At 30.3% G+C, this 22,321-nt stretch overlaps 1 protein-coding gene across 2 annotated transcripts in view; it reads right to left on the bottom strand.

Moving 5' to 3' along the window:
* LOC129981191 (rab11 family-interacting protein 4B-like) overlaps positions 1-22,321 on the bottom strand; it is a 142,301-nt gene that overhangs the window by 76,035 nt on the left and 43,945 nt on the right. For both annotated transcript variants that reach the window (XM_056091925.1, XM_056091926.1), the window contains exon 2: positions 2,665-2,802. In XM_056091925.1, the coding sequence (XP_055947900.1) occupies positions 2,665-2,802 (138 nt within the window). The remainder of the gene's footprint in view (positions 1-2,664; positions 2,803-22,321) is intronic.

The following is a 22,321-nucleotide window of genomic DNA, read 5'->3' as shown; positions in this document are numbered from 1 at the left end:
AAAAGCATACACCACAATCCAGTTAAGTACGAAATGACGCTCCCGAAATAGAAACTTAGTAACGTTGACCTTTACCGTTTAAAATGAAAATCACGTTTTTCGATACATTTTGATGTGGCAGCAACAATAAAGGCTGCAGTTGCAGCTAGGAAAAGAAGTCCACTCGTCAATCAGTTGCTTGGATACGGGACAACATAACACTGAAGAGGTGGCAGAAGAGAGTACACGTAGGGTATAGATTTCCAATTCTTTCTGCACGCATTGTTGACTTCGACGAATTCGCTGGCACGTGCTCCATGCTGCAATCGGTCCCCACGTTTATTCCCTCCCCCCCACACCGTTCCACTTCAGTTGGCAATGATGCAGATCATTGCACAAATCGATACAAAGTAGATTCTGTTAGAGCCATTATGTCCAAAAAAAGAAAAGATGGCGGCAAACGTAAATTTCGTGGAAACATAGTATTGGATTGTTTTTTATTATACTTCCAGTCCGCTCTCCATTCCCCCCCCCCCCTTCCACACACACTTTTTCCGTTTTATGTTCAATTAGAGTTTAAAGCAAAAGAAAGAAGCTGAATGCTTTGGAAGACTAATAAAAATGAAACCGTAGAAGAAAATTAAAAAGTCAAAATCTGACCGAGATAAAGTGGACATGATTAACCAAAAAACATGGAAAAGCAACAGCTGATATCAAGGTTAGGAATGGACCAAAGTACTGTTAATTTAGGGTTTTCAGAAAGAACTTGTCAGTGAAAATTCAATTTAAAAGGGAAAAGTATTAGAATCCAAAGTCTGGCGAGGATCTGATTCAGTTGAGAATCTAGAAATTTTGCAAAGATAATAATTTATATAAATTCAACAAGACGCTTAATTTTCCATTATATTACTCATATATGAAGATACAGTACACAATACCTGCTTTAAACCCCGTTTAAAACTATATTGCTCAAGAGAAAATAACGCAAAACAAGACAAGAATAAGATAAATGCGTTTATAAAAAACAAAATTCTAAACTATTTTATTTCTTAATTTTTATCTTCTTTATGTAAGTTTATACTTTAAAAAAATATTCCATTTACTTTCTTCCTTCTTTGATGCTAACACTTTTTAAATAGATTTGTATATAACCACATAAATATAAATAAAATAAGAAATGGTAATCTGTGACATTATTTTATGTAAAGCGAAAAGCTTTGTTCTCAAATATAAACGATTAAGAAAAGTCCTATATGATACAGCAAAATCTTTCATCCCATGTCTGAGTTCGAATAAAGTTTAAAACTCAGCAAGATATTCGACACTTAAATAAAACAATTCCATGTCTTCTAAACAATGAAACAGAGTTATATTTAAACAGCGAATCTTTTCAAAATACAGAATTAGATATCTCTTATTTATTGCACTCCCAATTATAAGTATTTCCCGTTTCGATGTTATGGAAAGTTCAACTACTAGTGAATTCGCATTTTTTTAAATGTTTGATCCTTACCAGTAGTATGTATAACTTTGCGATTCATCCCAATCAAAGAAAATTAAAATATCATGACAATATCAATCTGAATAGATGAATCTATTATTTATCTCTTCTGAAATTTTTTATTGAATTGTGTGTTGATGGAATGGATTTTAGATTTCTCAACATGTATTTCGTTTTCTATTGCTTGGCGTAAATTTATAAAGCATTTGACAAATGAACGAATATGAAAGAAGGGGTTAATGCTTAAACAATTTTACACGATTAATAAATGCTTCACAAAAGACCCCTTTCTTTCTAACTAAGACAATATAAATTTTAACTTTCTATTATAAAAAAAAGTTCCAGTTTCTACCTTTTAAACCTTCCTAAGTTCAAAAAACAAAATTTTATAAAATTTCCATCTGTCTGTGGCAAAGATAACTCAAACTCTTAGAATAAAACGGATGAAATTTGGTATCCAGGCGTAAAATTGAATTTGCAGATTTCTACCAAGATTTGAGCAAAATCCGTTCAGAGGAAGTCTGTCCATCCGGCTGTTTAAGGAAAAGAGCTGGAATCATAAAATTTGGTATATAGATTTAGCATCTTTAGTATAGACGCATACCAATTTCAAGCAAAATCCAACAGGGGATTAGACTATCTGACAGTCTATACTTTAAGAAACATGTAAAGACGATAACTCAAAACGCAGTGACTTAAATACATCAAATTTTGGTACGTGATTTTGAGATTTTAAGTGAAATTCTATGTCCAACTTTTGTTTCAATAGGTTGGGAAGAACGCGATTGAAACCCAAATTCGATTTTTGGATCATTTCGACTGTTTGCCAAAGATTAATCGCCAAAACATTCGCCAAGGATCACACGATAGAATTCAGTAAAAGTGTTACATTCTCGCCAAAGGTTATATATATATATATTTAACTGCTATACGTCAGTGGCATGCAAGACGTTCACTGGAATAACATCTTTATTACAGAGTAAGAGAGAAAGTTATAATGAGACCACTCCCGCTGGTTTAAAGATAATGATGCTATAAAGGATTTTCATTGGGATATAAGGTGATGATCATAAATTGCAATTAAACAAAATATTGTGTTTTGCCAATCATTACAAAATCGTGACTTTAAAATTAGCGTTGCAACGAAACTTAACCCCTATTTACATTGATAAAAGAACACTCACCTGCTGACTTCTAAGGGCGGCTTCCTCAAAGTTAACTCCTTTGATTTGGAGGGTGGACTGTACTCCTCTGCAAAAATCGGCGAAAGTGACCACACCATGCTGATTAGGATCTAGGCACTCAATTAACTGCACAACTTCCTGCAAAAAAAAAAAAAAAAAAATATCATTAAGATATTTTAAAATCATATTAGTTGGAAAGATAAATAAAATTTAAGTTCACAAAAATCAAATCTCTAAAATTGAAATTCAAGTGGACTATTTGGCCATAACCTCAGAATTTATTCTATAAAACAGTAAATAACAGACGAGTGATGAAATACGAATTTTCTTAATTAAATAATAAACATTTTACTGCTATCACTTGAATATTTTGTGGTATATCCGGTTTTTCCATTATATTCCTACTTTAGCTTTATTTAAACAATTTATTAGAATGCAAATTATTCGAATAATAATATTAAAATACTCGTAAAAGAAATAATCCATATATTATAAATACAAATTTCTAGGAAGCTGTTTCCAGATTTCATCTATACACAGTTAAACGTTATAAAATTATCTATACTCTCCATATAGATATAATTTTAACATTTAAGAGTGCCACTTATTAAGATAACAAACTAAAATATAATTAAATAATTTTTGCCATAATGTAATATTTTTTTCCGTGCCACCCTATTAATATTAACTTAATAAATATATAACAAAATAAAAATAAAATATACTAAGCAGCTAATTGTTTCCAATAAAAGAGTCTTAACTGAATTTCTTAAGAAAACACATCTATCAACAACATAAAAAAAATGCATTGAGGAATATATGTTTACAGTTTAGACAAACAAATATTTTTTTTATTTCATTGTCCAAATTTATTATTTATATTTTCAATTCCGAAAATTTTCGTGCATACTATGCAATAGTATGAGTTTAGAAATAATACTATAGGTACAGAAGCAATTTCGCTTCAGTATAGGAATTGCCAATTAAGAATTTGCAATTGAATCAAGAATTATGAAATTAAATAACAATTACCTTCATCATTACAATTTGATTGTATGAATGTTTTCCCTCAACAATTGATACTTCTGATGTCATAATTCCACGATGATTAATGTTCATAAAGAAGTTTAGAAAACAAAGCACGGCAGCATTTTAGGAAGATGCCTTAATATATGTGTTTTTGTGCTTTAAAGCAATAAAACAGCTCCATAAAATTAAATTTTTATAATAAATGCATAGTTTTATTTTCAAAAGGTATATCGATTAAGTTGTTTTAAATTGTTTCAGTTTCGTTAATTTTCATCGTCAAACAGGTTTACCTCGCCCATTTGATGGTAAGTAAATCTTTTACCATTTATGTCGGATTCAATGGATTTTTCAACGATTGAGGTAACTTTTGAAATATTCTTCGCTTGAATTTACTTCTTTTTCTCTAGAAATGCGATAGTCAATAATATTAGAATTCTGTGATTGCCCGACAATTTTTGTCTAGATATTTGGAAATCTTGCTCGACATACAAACTGGTTTTTGTCTCTATTTCGCTCATTCTTCTTATAAATGATTCTTCAACTGTTGCATATGTAATAACATTATTTTCGATGATATCCGATTTATAATTGAAACTGCTCGAACGTAAACTCCTTTTTTTTTATTTGTACACACAAGCGCGCGAAAAGCATCGTCTCAGATTTTTCGCAAAGGCAAGCATGTAAACAAACAAGCATGAACTTTTGCCATATGATGATTACTAGATCCGTCCTCATTTTGCACCCGTATAGGCGTTATTATACATAACAATGCAAAATATATGAACCATTTATAATTAAGATAAAACCAAAATTTATTTTAATTCGTCATAATATCATTGATTTAGTATTCCCAGCACTATCAATTTGTTATTATTCTATTAGCACAAAATATTTAATATTATTATGATTATCTTTACGATGTTATCCGCTATTCAGATTATCGAATAATATCAAAAATATAAAATATTTTTTTGCTAATAGGATATAAATAAAAACTGTCCTCTTTCGTATTAAATAAATGGTATAAAAACGTAAATTTTGTTTCCAATTTTAGGTCTAATCGATTGATTGGTAGGATGAATTCCAAAAGCATATTCGAATACTACATTATTTTATGAAGATAAAATGTAAAAGAAATAATATTGCGCCAATATACGAGAAACTAGGAGAATGTTTCCTTTGATTCAATTTTACATTTTATCCACACAGTCTCATGTTTCTATCAATTGTGTCTTTTTTTCCCTTTCCTATTTTATTTCTAGCATTGACAGTATGATTACTAGGTTTCTGATACATTAGTCATTGTTCCATTAAAAAAAATAATAATAAGGGTCACTTTTACTATCCTTCATTGGTTTCTTTAAATACATCTTTTCTTGTCGTATCTTATTTCGACTTTGAAAAGACAATGACACTGGGTTTCTATGACTAGCATATCACAATATCTAGCGATGGATCGATAAGGCATTACAAATAACAGTGACTGCAAATTACAGATATCAGAGCACAGCTATTGCAGTAACAGGTATTGCGATCACTGATCTCGACTTTCACATTTTATCTGTACCTCCATCTCCCATTTTCACGGTCTTTTCTAATGTTCGACCCTGAGGAAAGCTTTGGTTGCAGAAGCGTGCAGTTGAGCGGACGTTCAATAATACTCTCGCTATATATCAAAAGAAACTCTATTTGAATAGAAAGGTAAAAAAACAAGTCTTTCTTTGATGTTGGTCGGAGGGCATGGCGCAGAACGCATTACTGAACACAAATACAAATAAGACTCGATGTAGTCTGTAATGTCGGCGTTGGGCAACACGGGAAGTAACAGGTGTATATATAAAAAAAAAGATGTAAAGCAAAAATTATAAAACACGAAATTTATTATTTGCACCGTACAGGGAGATGATATCGCGGGAATATTTATAAAAAGAAGGAAGCATTACTAATCTCCATTTAGCGTTGCATAATGCAGAAAGTGAGCGTTTGAAAGACGATCGGTCAAATGTAAGCGGGATGTCGTAAATTTACAGGAATTGGAATTTCCGAACAAACAGGTTAATACAGATGGCACGTGATGCGACCTTCAAGAGGATTTTTATAATTTTACTACGGCGCCAACACTGTGCAAAGCAGATGTGTTGAGTATACATTATATACAAGTATTCAGTATACATTAGATAGAAGTATTTTTAAACAATGATATATTTTTTTCAAGATCTGTATTATGAAACAGTGAATGCGTCAGTAAAACAATACTTAACTAATATTATAATGTTTTTATGCTTTCAATTAAATGCTTAAAAGTTTTCTTTAAAATTGCTTTTTTTTACTATGTAATCTATTTTAAAGGAGTATTATATATATAAAACGATTTCTAGCAACAGTAATTGCTAATTCCGAAATAACGTTGCTTTTATCTATAACGATTATCTATCTATAACTATCTATAAGAATTTGTAATATTTCTGTATTTTAAATTGTTTTAAGGGTTTAACAGGTAAGATAATACGTATTTCTACAATTTTAAAACGTACGGAATTCATTAATAATCAATGCAATTTTGTAAGTAAATACTACAAAAAATCTTTTCTTTGAAAAACAGATATTTAAGTAAGGAAATTAAAACATCAAAAGAAAAGAGAAATTTTCATTATTACGATAGTTCAATTTTGTTACCACAGTTTTTGAAAATATATCTATATCTTATAACTTTAAACGAGCAATAGTAATTGTATAGATAAATAAATTTATTTATTTCGTACATCTCAAAACGGTTCTAACGATAACACACACACACACACACACACACACACACACACACACACACACACACACACACACACACACACACACACACACACACACACACACACACACACACACACACACACACACACACACACACAATAACTAACTATTAGAGCCAACTAACTATTAGAGCCATTTTTTTTATCTCCTTTCATGCGAACAATGTCATATAGAACCGTCTCGGACAAATTTCGCCATGGCAAATTCGAGTGAAAATTCAAAAATGTAAATAATGATAGATAAACTGTAGAATAAATTCTGCAATATAGCAGATTGTTTCGAATAACATGTTAAACTAAGTGCATTCATGATTTTTTTTTTTACTTAAACAACCAGTTCATATGTAAGTAAGAATGAAAAATATTCATATGTAATCAGTATGAGATTCGTATCTAAATATTTTCTTTAAAAAAAACACGATTTTACAAACAAAACCTGCCGAGCGAAGCTCGGTCTTCCAAATATTTTCCATTATACATGAAGCTTTATTTTACGCACACATAAACTGATGCCTTATTTATAACATTCAGATTAGTCGTTGATTTGCTTGGTTTAGATCGGCGCCCAACTGAAGCAAGACCTTCGACCCCAGGGTTCATAGCCAAGCCATATCATTTAGGCCACAGTCAGCTACACTCGCTCAAGCGGCGCATTCCAGGGCCATTAGACCAGAAAAATATGGCATATGAGAGATCGGGGAAAAAAATGCTAACTCATTGACAACAAGGTACAAAACTATTCACAAACAATCAATGGTACCTGGAGATACAGTTGATGCAATACTTTGACGAAAATAGCCAACCAAAAGCGATTTGACGAGAAAAAAAAATCAATAAAGACTATTCCTCGGGTCTCTAGTTCTGCAATTCAACTTTTTTTCGCCATTAATTTCGGAAAGTTATTTGTGAATTTCACATTTCTAAAAGAATAAATAATAAAAATTCCATTTTGAAGTGTTCTGGTGTGTGGGTAAGTCAGTAGGTTGAGACGTCGCTATTCAGGTGGAAAGATAATGACTGTCTTTAACCGAACGTTTTGCATGGGGTTTCTCTCACAACACACCCACATCAATAGACCGCTAGAAATAGAAGTGGAGAAAAGTGATCGAAGAATAGTGAATTGATTTTTTTTATGCCTTCTATACTTTCTAGAAACGGCACTTTCTCAAGTACCGAAGTTGTTAAGTAAACAAACTCAATCACTATACAGCAATTAAAGCTTTATTTAAGTATAGCACAGCTTCGAAAACTTTTTAACCAACAACATGAAAGTGCCAGATGAAATTAAAAATGTATTGGAAACTTCTATCCGTTACTAATTTATTTATGAAAAACTAGAAATTTGTATGTATGAAGCTTACAGTCGGGATTGCATATCTGTTACTCTTTTTCAAATGAAGTCAATTAACTTATCATAGAAGATATGTTTTTGCTTAGAAGTAGAAATACTTCAAGGACATTGAAAACGCAAGTTAAGACAGTCGAATGAGGAAAATGAATTTAAAATCAACGATTAATCCTGCCTGACGAAGATTAAGTATCAATATGACCAGACAAGTAAATTTCGAAGAAGGGGAAGGGCATGGTATTGGAAAATAAATATACTTGCAACGATTTGGCTCCATCTAAGTTAGAAATTATTTTTACTACAAAAGGGGAAAAGTCGTTAATTTTTAATTGAAAATAATGCAATTAAAACAAAAAGGTTTTCAACTTTTAAAAATGATCAATTGTCATTGGCTATTAAATATTTGAAAAATGCAGAAAGAAATTTTAAATTGCATATAAATAGCGTAATTTTATATACTCAAACAAATTTAAACAGAGGCAGAAGAGGCATAAGAAATTTAAATAAACATCCTTGATATAAAAAGAAGCTCAGAGAGCATCCTGAAAGACAAGAAAGGAGCGGTAAGCTTTAAAATGAACATTTATTGAAAATCATAAGAAAATTTATACAGCAATATGCATTAAGTTCATATAAACAAATCTCGTGCGAAATTAACATACTACAAATATATTTTATTTCAGAAACAACAACAGCAACAAAATCGATAATTAAAAAAAAATGAAAGACTTGATAACCTTTACTCAAAGAATTTTATTGCAAAATGAGCACATCTGAATGGTTTTAGCTGAAATAACCAAATATGATATTTGGCCTCGGTCATCTTTAGAACAAAGGCGAAAAATTCGAAAGTCACAGTTACGCACAAAACTGTATCAAAGATATGAAGCTCAGAAGTGCAGTTTATAAGATAAAGGTATAACAAAAGTCCCCTTATTTTTTCAAAAATAAAAGTCTTGAGTTTTATGCAAAAGAAGCAAAAGATAAAGGAATAAAAGTACTGAAGTGAGGAAATTTATTATATAATACTGTCGTTTACTTAGTAAAAATCCCTTTCATTATTTAGTGCCGATTAAAAAAAAATAAGGATATAATAAAAATGACTTCCCGAGTAAAGATAAATTATAATGTCATTACGACAATATGCATAAATGTGAAAAAATACTTTAACCGATGTACTGGAGGTTACAATCGAAAAGTAACTCTGCAGTGGGAGCTCTGATTATGCAATATATAATTTGGCTACGCGATTTGACTGATAGATAACTGATACTTCAAATGCCCATTCCAACGAAAACTTCATTGAACATACACTGCAAGGTTAATTTGAAATTATGGGTATCATGAGATATGACTTATTATTTAAAGTGCATAAGTTTTAAGAAATGATTTTGAAATTCTCTGTCCTCTTCTAAAATAAAAAATTTCTGTTCTAACTGCACTGAAGTGAGGTAAAATTTATTGCAAGACAAACACAAAGGATAAAAATACTGTAATCGACGTAATGCGTGCATGCCATCTTCTAATAAACCACACGCCACTGAGCAGAAAGAACAAGATCATCAAATGCAGATTAAAATAGTTGCTGCTGGTTTAAATAATTGGCATTCAGATATGGGTAATTCATTTAAAGGTCGAAAGTGGGTCACTATAAAGCGACAAAATTCTTTTGTTCGATATTCCGATATGAAAGTCAAGAAATAAATTGCTCTCCGAGATCGACTTTAAAGAGTAAGTAAAAGATTTTTATAGCACCGTGTCCTCATTTACCGCCGGTTTTGATGCCACTGGAAGAAATAATAACCATTTGTGCAGCTTTTGGAAGAAAAAAAGGATAAGATGTGCTGCACTATGAGTTCAAATGTGTGAAAATCAAGGTCAGATTGGTTGGATGAAGAGGTGAAAAGAGAATTCTTTCACACGTGAAAGCAACAAAAGATGGCACATAACAATTCATGGAAAGATAACTTTACGAGGTGTACCACTTTTGATACAATGAAATGCACGTATTATGTCATTTTCCAAAGGTAATGCTAAAAATGAAAAGAATGTTGGCTTAACTGATATTTCTATATAGCACTATTGTGAAAAGGGAGACAACGATATTTTCAAAATACCTTTTGAAACTATATGAAATAAATGCTTGGTTACATAAATATATGTACAAACATCACTAAAAGAAAACTTGAACAGTAAAGTTAGTCCCAGCACCAGATGTGATTATTTTATCATCAGGCAATTATTGCAGAAATATTAATATTAATTTAAAAAAAAATTAAACTCAGTAGGATTAGTTACGGTTACCTATACTTTTATTCTCTCTTTAAGGTGGCCGATTTATTAGCTACATTAGTCGAAATAACTAATGACTGTACTGATTTAAAAATGATATTAAAGCAAAGTGAAAAAAAAAATCGATGTTTCAAAATAAAAGTAGAAGGAAACGCAACTGAAATTTCATGCACCAATTGAAAATTAAAAATAAAATTTCGAAGAAAAAAAACTTGTTTATAACTTGAGTATATATTGTGTTTAATGACTAAGATCAGGAATATTTATCAATCAAGTTTTGTCAAAATTTCTGACATATGATTTTTGCAATAACTTTAGAATTTTATTTTTTTACAGAAAGAAAATCTGACATAAATTGCAACACAAAAATAATACACTGAAAATAAAAATAATGTTATTGCCCAAATTGTGTTGATGGTTTTTAAAGACTTACATTAGCAAAATTAGACATTATATTTATTTGATAACATTCCGACTATATGGCATAATAAAACATTTCATATGAATTGCATGATGCTTATAAAACAGCTGAATGAGCCCTATGGAAGCCTATTGCATGTCCCTAACATTAAAAACCATCTTTTTAGTGTTTGTATATTTGTCGCTCATACTGCAAAAGGTCGCATATTAAAAATTAAATGTGGCTGAAAACCAGTAGTAGTTACCCCTTTACATCGCCAAAGTCGAAAATGCATCTTAAAATCCGTTGGCAAGATCAAGAAATATCAGCCAATGACTTTTCACAAAATTTAAAGTTTAAAACGTAGCATTTTGCCTTAAGGGAATGATGAGCTCGTTTGTATTTATGTTAACCTTCCAATTTTGAGTAATCCAAATGTTAAAGCTTTTAAAATAATAAATATGAATCTAAAGCCCTTATTTATATAATGTACTTAGTTACGTTAAATAATACAAAAAAAAACAATATTATATAAGTTTAAGACTAGGGCCTGCTATAATAATAATAATAAAAAGACTCCACAGTTTTACTTTGCATTTAATTTAATTAGGAATAAAGTTAATGCATAATTTCATATATTCTAAAAACGAAATTATTGACTGAAGCCTTTAGGAAATCTTTTAAAAATGCGTAACTATTTGGAAACTAAGAAAAACTAAATCCTCAAAGAGATTTAAAATAAACTCTTTCCGGAAGTTTACGAAACAGAGTAATGGAGTTCCACATACAATGTATGTAACGTGTTGATTGACATTTAAAGAGGATGAAAAATAAAATGGAAGTAAGGCTATTTCTGCAAATCTGCTGACATTTAAATTTTCTTGATTACCTAGAAATGTAGGTGTTCCAAATTAATTTATGATTTCTTCCTAATGCGCAATACTGCATCATTCAGGCTTTTTCAATAAGTTTGAAAATTTTACAAAAATTAAAATTTGATAGAAAAAAACTTTTATCAGGTAGTTTGGATTCAATACTGCGACATTAACATAGAACTTAATCTTAAACTAGGTTTTCATTTGAGTTTTCAGATTCTCATATAGGATTCTTTTTCTATTTTTTCCCCCCTAAAGTAGCATAAAAAAAAAGGATATTGTAAGTTCTAGTTCAACATACTATAAAATGTTTTATCTACGCCTATTTTTTTTTATATTTAAAATTTGCTCTTAATTATATACAGATGATAACAAATATTATATATTTAATATTATCACAATGTGTGCGAGTGGTAAAACTGAGCTAAAGCAAAATTTTACTGTAAAATATATGTTAAAATTAATATATTTTTAATAATTTATAAAATTTGAAGAAAAATGTACAAAAATAAAAGCGGCATCATTGAAAAGTTTGTACATCATTTTCTCGTACACGAAATATATAAAAGGAAGAAAAAAATTGTACTTGCCAGTAAATCAAAGCTCGAGATTTTGACAAATCTCCATGTTTCAGATCTCTCTGAATCAATAACTCCAAAACGCTTTGAGCTAGACGAATGAAATTTGGTCTACGGTATATTTGGTTTACATCAAATTGAGATTTCTGTCAAATTTTGAAAAAAAAAAAATCTATCAGGAGGAAGTTTGTCTGTCTGGAAAATGTTATTGAGAAATGTTTACATACTCTTGAGCAGTTCGATATTTCATCGAAGTGTACTATTTAATTTAAATTGCAAAATAAAAATAATTTATTTAATATCAACTCAAAACTATTTAAATCATTAAGAGTTTAAATTATCAAAAAATGGGACACTTTTACTCGTTTCTTTTGTGTATTCAGAGAGTTTTAGGAGATATTTAAATTCTTTGATGGACAAAAATGAATTTTTCTAAAACAATAAATTAGCACGAATCCCAATAAAACTTTAAGTAAAATTATAAGAGAAAAATTATTTTATCGAAATGCATATTCTAAATACAAATATAGCAAAATTGTTTTGCCTTTTTTTTTTAAGCCATCAACCAATTTTTAAATCAGAAAATTTATTAACTATAATCTTTTTACGGTACAAGTTTTAAAATTCAAATATGAAAATAAGTCTCTAACATTAAATTCAGTCTGTTATTCCAAATCGATGGATACTGGATATGAGAGAAATGCAGAGAGAAAAGGCGAAATCACGAAAAGCAACAGGTGGATGAAGGAAAGTGAGAAATCTGCATTACTGTAAAATAGTCAGCAAATGCTCTTTTAATGGCAACTATTTCATTGACAGGTGCAAGAGAAGAACTCTGATAAAATAAATTTAAATATTTAGCTTATTCTGATTCAAAAATTTTAGAAATTTTATTCGATATACATTATTGGTGGTTACGAGTTAAGAGCGTAGTACTAAAAAATGAAAGCCAAAAATAAGACATTTCTTGTCGCTTTTCTAAACATGCGAAAATGTATTTAATTTCCTTCACATACTAATTAATAATAATAATTTTCCTGAGAAATCTTACAAGACGGCTCGTGGCGTATTTTCCAATAGTAATGATAACTTTTTAAGCACTCTGCGGTTGAAAAAGACTAAGAATTAAGATTTATTATTTTCATCTAAATAATACCAACATTTTGATATTGCAACAATAAGTACACTTATCACTTTTTATAATAAAAAATCGTATTAAAACTTTAATTTTTTGTTGCACTTTTTTACATTTAATTATAAAAATTTTAATATCTTTTGGTGAAATTTCTTTTAAAAGAGCAGAGCAGTACTAACTAATATAATGATCAGACCGATTCAATTCACGATTTCACTTTTATATTATTTTAATCATTAATATAGCATGTCTAAATAAAATTTGAAGATGAGAAATTCTCCGAATATAGGCATATACCTGAAAAACCTAAATTCAAATTCAACAATAAGTAAACAAGTCAAGTTAATCAAGAATATAGTATGTCTAAATAAAATTTAAAGATGAGAAATTCTCCGAATATAGGCATATACCTAAAAAACCTAAATTCAAATTCAACAATAAGTAAACAAGCCAAGTTAATCAAGAATATAGTATGTCTAAATAAAATTTAAAGATGAGAAATTCTCCGAATATAGGCATATACCTAAAAAACCTAAATTCAAATTCAACAATAAGTAAACAAGTCAAGTTAATCAAGAATATAGTATGTCTAAATAAAATTTAAAGATGAGAAATTCACCGAATATAGGCATATACTTGAAAAACCTAAATTCAAATTCAACAATAAGTAAACAAGTCAAGTTAATCAAGAATATAGTATGTCTAAATAAAATTTAAAAATGAGAAATTCACCGAATATAGGCATATACTTGAAAAACCTAAATTCAAATTCAACAATAAGTAAACAAGTCAAGTTAATCAAGAATATAGTATGTCTAAATAAAATTTAAAGATGAGAAATTCTCCGAATATAGGCATATACCTAAAAAACCTAAATTCAAATTCAACAATAAGTAAACAAGTCAAGTTAATCAAGAATATAGTATGTCTAAATAAAATTTAAAAATGAGAAATTCACCGAATATAGGCATATACTTGAAAAACCTAAATTCAAATTCAACAATAGCTAAACAATTCAAGGTATTCAAAAGAGCAAATAGAAATTGAACTCCAAGGTCCTAGCATTTTTTGAAAAACACCTGTTTTTTTATGTCATATTGCAAGGTTTCTTTTTTTACGAACTTCTGGAGTAGTTATGGATTATTAAAAAAACGTTCCGCTGACGTTTCACAAGTAAATATCGTGCCGAAACAAGTGAATGGCAACAAAGGTCTAGTAGCATCAACATCCTTGATTTCTTTCTGTGGACACTCATAAAGGACGCAGTAGAGGTATGGGAGAAACGAAATTGTTCCAAACAAGAACGAACAGCGAGCGAGGAAGCACCAGAAATGCGAGTTTGCGATATCGTTCAGTGCAAGAAGGGCAAAAAGTAAAGTATATATTGGAAGTGAATATTTGAATTGAATAGAGAAGTGAATATTTGATTCAACAAGCTCTTGTAACATAAAATTATGTTAAAAATTCAAATTTTCTAAAGATTGAACAACGGGTGATTGGTCTCCTCGAAATTTTTCTCGTATAACAAAACAATTAACAAAAATGTTCTAATGAAAAGCGAATGTTCCTATTGGATGCCTTTTTTTTTTCGATCGATTAAAACCAAAATTTGACACAAAACTATAATTTTATTAACAATTTTGCATATAAAATCTCATTTATCGAAGTCATTGAACTTTTGAGTGAGCGAGTTTTCATACATACGAATATACAGATGGACAGACGGTATGCCCGTAAACAGATTTCGTTCGAATTTAGATAAGAATCAACACTTTAAATACTAAAGCCATGTTGTAAATTTGATTCAGTCAAATTATGCGCTTTTGAGTTTTCGGTTTTACATGCCTGTGAAAATACAATCCAATAAAGATTCATGAAGGATTTGTTTCAAAATTTCATACGGATCTATACTTAAAACGCTAAATCTGTATATCAAATTTTATTCATTTTAACAATATCATGCCTACTTGCATTCGGACAGTTAAGCAGACATTTCTTATGAATGAAATTTGTTCAAAATTTAACATAAATCTATAAATTTGGTGTAAAGGTTTTAAATAAAATTTTATCCTCTAGTAGTTTTGAGTTTTCAGATTTACAGACAGACATAATTTTTAAAATATGTTTTTCGGGCTTGGGGAAATCTTTGACGGGGATTCGTCAAAATTAAAAGCAATCCCCCCCCCCCCCGATTGTAACGCTTTTTTTCTGTAAGTTTCGAGTGATTTCTTTACAAGAAAGGTCAAAAGCTGCGTAGATCAGACCTAAAATATGTTACTTTACTGCGATTTATAAAAAGTCATTGATTATAGTCGACAGTTATTCAAGCAGGCAGAATTAGACTAACAAATATTTACACGTCGAAATAAAATTATTTCTTACAAATATGTCACAAATTCATTCACATTAAATAACCATCGAAATCTTAATCATACTTAGGCTTAAAGGATGAGTTTAGCCCCGCATTCATTCATACATTTTATTAGCATCTTTTTGCTAATATTTGAAACTGTCACTTCTTAAAAATGCAAAAATTAAAATTATCAAAATACTTAATATTTCACCTACAATATCCAATATATTATGAATATTCACTTCGAAACCGAAATATCAAGCGACGAAATTCCCGAAGCACAGCTCTTGAATACAGTAGGAAATGATTTTATACATCCAAAATAATACTTCTTTCTTTCAAAAAAGAAGCTATTAAAACATTTTTTTCAATTAATAAATAAAACCTCCCAAATTTTACAGAAGATATTTAAAATATTACATCACTTCTAAGGTTTTAGGTAAAAAAAAGATTAATCGCTCTTAGTTAAAATTTATAGTTATTTAGCATTAAGAAATCTCACGTGAAATTTGTCACGCAAGAGATGCCTCAAATATTAATTTTAAACTCACTTATTTGAAAGAAGGGCTGATTCCAAAACGTTAACTAATCGTTAAACACGATTTTACGCAAATGAAATTAAATAGACCATTCAATATTTACACAATCTGCCACCCTAATTTCATGGATGTTTTCAATAAAAAAAAAAAAAAAAAAAAAAAAAATAAAAAAAAAATCAAACAATTATCCATTAAAACGATGGGTATGCAAATTAAGAAATGAAGTAAAATGGAACGTAAATAATGTAATTCTATTAAAAGAAACAGACAAGCATTCTGTTCTGAAAGGAAACTCGAGATTCAATAGTTGATTCTAAAATTCACACTGGAGCCAATGCCCCTAGAAAGGGCCTTTCCCATGCAAGTTCGGTTCGAAATACATTGTAGGAATCGTAACTTCCGGTCACCATCCGGCGATCTGTCACAGCCGGATATCCCCCCCACAACTCATTTTTTAGTGACCGTTTCCTCATTTCCTTCAGTTCCAACAAAATCGTGACAACAAAGTATCGTGCGCGAACAGATCGAGGGGTTTACTGGAGGGTCCGTTTCACTTACCCACTGCACGAATTTCCGCTCATTGTTTTTGTGTCCTCAAAAGCTCATTTGGAACAACTACTTAAAAGAATTAAGGGAAAGAAAAATACGGGTGGCGTGGCTTGAAAACAAAACTCGTATGAACATATATTATTTATGACATTTGGGAATGGACGATCAACATTAAAACAACTTTTGAAAGCACAGAAAACAATAGAACATGACTAATTCAAAATGTTCGATTTTTTTTCTCCAACCTTTGAATTACCTATTCATATAATATTAAAGTGCCATCCATAATTCGAAATTGCAATTAAAAAATGTTTTTATTTCCGAATTCCTTTTTATCCCCATATTTTACAGATATTAGATATACAATTCACTAAAATAAAAAGAATTAAAATTTTAGGACTTTTTTAAAAAGAAAATTCAGAACATGTTAAATGTGAAGTATCGAATTAAACGGTTATTTTTAACAATTTTGCTAAAGAGCAATTGTTGTATTCAATATGCTGTTCTCTGACTGTTTATGAAAAATCCTTATCAGTATAAATGCACTGTAATTATCATTTTAAAGTTATTAAAAATGTCCAGTTATTACTGATACTTTATTACTTATGTTGATTCACTAATTATGTGTTATTTAAAACAATCATTTGGTCTTGCTGTATTCATCTTCAAATCCATTTTTTTATTATAATTTTCAAATAAATTGAATTTTTACTGTAGTCTTCATTTTGAATTAAATAAATTCTATTGAACCACTGAAGAATCTTGGCTGAATGATATCATTTTCAGCATCAAATCATTTGATGAATGGAAAAGGGGAACGAAGCGCAAAGTTATTTTAATGACACTGCACTTTTCAAAACAACCGAGCCATTAAAAATACCGGTATTTCGACATGCAAATATATGCAATTTCAGTCCCTCCCATCCTTTATAATACAATTTCACACAATCCGCATGAAATTTAAATTAGGTGATCACTGCGTATTGCACATTGGAGTTGCTACTAATATTAAGCTAAAACCATAGCATAATTTAAAATTATATATAATATTAGAGAATCTATTACAACTTACTATAATTAAATTCAGTCAGTTTTTATTATTTTACTAACCATGAACTGAACTTTGGTGCGCTTTCATTTCAAATGCTATATTTCAAATGAAATATAGCAAGTTCAGCATTCCCTTCATAATCATGAGAGAACTTAAATTACTCAAGTAAGAAAGGAAATAGTTGTTACGGTTATACTCAGAAGTGCATGATGAAAATAAAGAGGTATAAGTTCTTTTAAATAAGAACTTTTATTTCAATTTTAAATGGCATTCATTCTTAAATGTGTTGATATTAATGCCAAAGAAATAGTAGTCATTATCATACACAAAAGACAAAACAAAATCTTTTCATTCAAGTAGTATAAAATATTTTTTAAAAAAATCCAATTAACGCTGAATAGAAGTTTTTAAATTTAGTTTAAGAATTCCCATTTAGTTTTAATGCAGCCTTATATTACTATATTAACTTTTCGAACTGGGAAACTAAGAATGCTATAGTCGTAAAATTCTACACGGGACCGATTCCTTTCCATATCAATTCATAATTATTATAAACTCAAAAGTTAATCAATTCTCAAAGGAAAGTAGATTGTTTGGTAATTCAGACAACTTTATTTTATGGATAATAAAAAAAGAAAATTCTAAAAGAAACCCCAATAAAATTCATACCCGTACCCATCTATGATTTGAATTTAATAACCTTCAGTTCAAGGTTAACAAAAAGCAAAATTATTTCGCATTCCCAAAGTGCTCAGGTCATTGGCATGAAGTTGGATCACAAGAGCGTAGGTGAGATACTATTTACAATAGAGACAACCGGGGTCATCTCTGAACTGTAGACACACCTCGGTATGGGCAAAAGGCCCTTTGAACAGCCCATCTGCATACGGGCTGACCCGAAGAGGGGCGGCGCCCAGGCGACGGGTGAAGGCTAACCGCTTTTGCTTCTCGCTTTCTTCACGACAAGAAACTGTTCGGACAGCAATGCGAGTCTGCACGCGACTGTGCAGCGAAAGGGAAACTTCCAACAATAGACAAAACGGAAGGCAATGTCGCAAGCTAAAAATAAAGGCAGATCGTTATCCGAACAACAATTGCTCTCCCACTGCAAAAAAACAATGCACTATTAGACTTAACGACTGTCGTCCAAGTGAAAGCGAAATTGTATAGTTTAACGGAGAAGACAAAAGACACCGATGGGAATTTGGGAAAAAACTCGTAGATGGGGTATCTGTAAGTCGTATCTCAAAATCCGGATTAGTCTGTGGTTGCTGTCAGAGGATATCCTGCAATTTAATTCTCAAGAGACAAGGCGTTAGTGGAAAAAAAAAAAAAAAAAAAAACACTCGTAAATACCAGTAGTTGAGGATTCTAGATATCTTAGCCTTAGTCATCTGGAAAATTGGGGGACTGCTATGCTAACGTTAATTGGTCAATTATTTATAAACAACATAAACGCATAAAAAAAAAGAAATAATGATCCCATATGCAATAGAAATCTGAGTCAAATATCGGTTAAAAACTAAAAGCCTACGATGACTTAATATTCACATGAAAAATACACAAATTTACGATTTCACAATTCACTGAACGGATTCATTAGAAAATGATTTCATAAATATTTTCTTCTCGGAATCCTTTAAAGGCTTCACAAAACTTTAAGCGATTCGTTTCTCAATAAAAAAAAAATTCAGCTATTTTGCAGATTCGTCTTGTAATTTTTTTTTTTTTTTGAAAATTAATATTTTGTAACAATTGTCTTTCTTTACTAATTGTTGAATGTATGACAAATGAAGTAATTGCCTTACTCACCGACAGGTGAACTCAGAAAATGCATACATTCTTATCTCTCAATCGATCCCACCAGGGGCACCTCAGAAATGAGGATGAGAAGCTTCCAGGATGGAGGTTGTTTCTCGCTACCCAAGTGGGAGCAAAAATGATGGAGATAGGCTACCTCCTACCGATGACGGGACCTGCTTCCCACTGGAAGGGTTATACCGTGACCGGTGATGGTCCTTAGGACTCACTCTAAGTTCACACCACTGCTGTCGCTGTTCTCCGATCATTCATATTTATCCGTATGGCTTAGGGGAGAGGGGGGTAGTCCGCAATAAGCAATTAGTGATTATCTCTAAATCGCAATCGAATACATTCTCCTCTTTAATGCCTCATACATCGCTACAGAAATATGCATAAAACCATGAAAATGGCATTCAAATTACCGAAGCTTTTTAATTCTACTGAATTAATTTCAGCATGCAACAGTAAATGATTTGCATTAAAAAAAATTCAACTCTACAGAATTGGAAACTACTTTATTTCTTTACAAACGTGCATGTGCAGTTAATGATACACGAAAGAATTACCGGTCGATTATATTTGACCTTGTGTGAAATTACACGGTTATCTCAATTCATTAAGTGATAAGAAAAGACGAGTTCACGTTCCCAGATGAGGTATTATTGCTCTTTTAATTCCCACCATTACCACCAAATGGCTAAATCAATGTGAATCTATTCACCCACATACAGAAAAATCTCTTCAAGTGAAGCCGTTCAAGGTAACGATTTTTTTCGTGAAAATGTAAAGCCATGGCAAAGGAATCATCATCAATTGAAAAAAGGTGACCTGGTAATTAAGAATATATTTCGAAATATAAAAACGAACAAACTTAATACTCATAAAAAAATTATTAAATATTCTGCACATTATTCTAATATAACCAGCAGGAGTGATTACTCCAAAACTTTCTCGCATATTTTTTAATAAAAGAATTATCCAAGAAAAGGCCTTACAACGCATTGGCAAGAATCGCACAATAGTTATGAAATATGAACACTTGGCGTGAATTTATCATTTCTTTTAATCTATTGAGTGATTCTTGGCGAGGCTTTTGGTCATTCATCTATAGCATGAGGTTAATAGTAGTATCCGATAAACCGAATTTTGCATATTCAATCGATATAAATTAAGGTCATCGTGGCTAAGCAACTAGACCAAATTCAACCAAATTTTGCACTTTTATTATATAAGACATAAGAAATAATTCAAAACACAAAATCAATCAAACATTCAATTAATTGGAAATTAACAAAATTTTAAATCTTTTTAGAGTTGGAACTTCTCTGTCATTATTTTTTTAATTTCTCTTTTATTTTAATTTCATTTTATTAGTCTTGAAGTGCGATTTAATCATGCTTAAAGTTGGTCTCTTAATAATTTAAAAGTTGGTCTCTTTATAATTAATTTTACAAAATTTTCACCTTCATTCACTTAAAGACAATGGCAAAAACAACTATAAACTGAGTGTATAAATTAGTATTTTTATTTATTATTTCACTAGTCGTTTTTGATAATAAGTCAATTCACTGGAAATATTGGTTGTACTTGATTTCAATTAAATCTCTTGCGTGCATCTTAATGTTTGATTCCTTTAACAAAGACTTTTTGAGTAAAATTTATGACAAACATCAACGCTGTGTTACTTTAATGGCCTTACACATGTTACGTTTATTATGCACTTAAAAAATTAATTCTATTCTTATAATTGTACATTAAAGTACGTAGTAAATGTACCATAACTTTCGTATACTCATGTAAACTGTGCAAGTAATATACAATCTTTCTTCGATAATGGAACACAATCGCGATTAAATATTTGAAGAAATTCATGAAAACAATCAAAATGATCTGATATTATCGCAATAAAGTAAAACATTGCTGAAAACTATGCAATATATATATATATATATATATATATATTAGCCAAAATAATACAGGGAAAAATTTCACGACAGCTGAATTAGTATTATCAATTTTGTGTGTGTGTTTTTAAAACAGTGAAAGATCATTTTTATGCAAAAACATTTTCGTGCATAACAGCTGAAAAATTCCAAAGCATATTTTTTAACTAATAAAACTTTAAAAAAAATCACTCATTCAGTAGTTTTAAATTCAACAATCTAGCTTGAAGAATGCTAATAGACACACGTTTTAATTATTAATAGCAGTAGATTATAGCTTTTTGTTTCAGAAGATTCGTGAATTCTTATAAGTGTACCATCCAATTTTAATTCTTGATCCAATCATAATTCTATAAATCAGTATTTCTTCACGGCACTGCAAAGTATCACGAAAGAATTAAAGCATCTCAATCTTATTAGGGACATTAATTAAGTGAATGACATTGGAAGCCCCCAAAAGGATTTTAAAGCCTCAATTTCCTTCATAAAATTACACAGTGAAAAGAAAAAAAGGAAAAGAAAAAAAAACAAAAATTAACGCAGTTTGAATAAATGAATCATTACAATAATTAGCAATAAACTTTCTTTGATAAAAGAATAATTTTATAACAAATAAAATTTTAGTCATAACACATAACAAACGAAGAAAAAAAAAACGAATAAAGTCATTAAGAATCAATTAGTTTTTTTTAACCGAATAAATCACAATGAAAGTCTATCCCCTAATCGAATATCAATTGGCGGTATCCGACAATAAAAGATGTATTGTTCCCGATCAGCAAACACTCGTCCACAATCCATATCATTTGTTCACGAGGCCATGCAAATAGCTGCCCAATTAAGATTTATGCGATTCAAGTAGCTCTTCTTCATGCCCACTCAATTCACTTCCCTTCGTTGTCGATTGTTATCGTTTGGCTTCTTCAACCCTTCCACAACGACTGGTAATTAGGAC

This window comes from Argiope bruennichi, chromosome 8, assembly GCF_947563725.1.
Source record: "Argiope bruennichi chromosome 8, qqArgBrue1.1, whole genome shotgun sequence".
Taxonomy (NCBI): Eukaryota; Metazoa; Arthropoda; class Arachnida; order Araneae; family Araneidae; genus Argiope; species Argiope bruennichi.
Note: the sequence above shows the minus strand (reverse complement) of the source record. Positions and strands in the feature narration are given on the sequence as shown.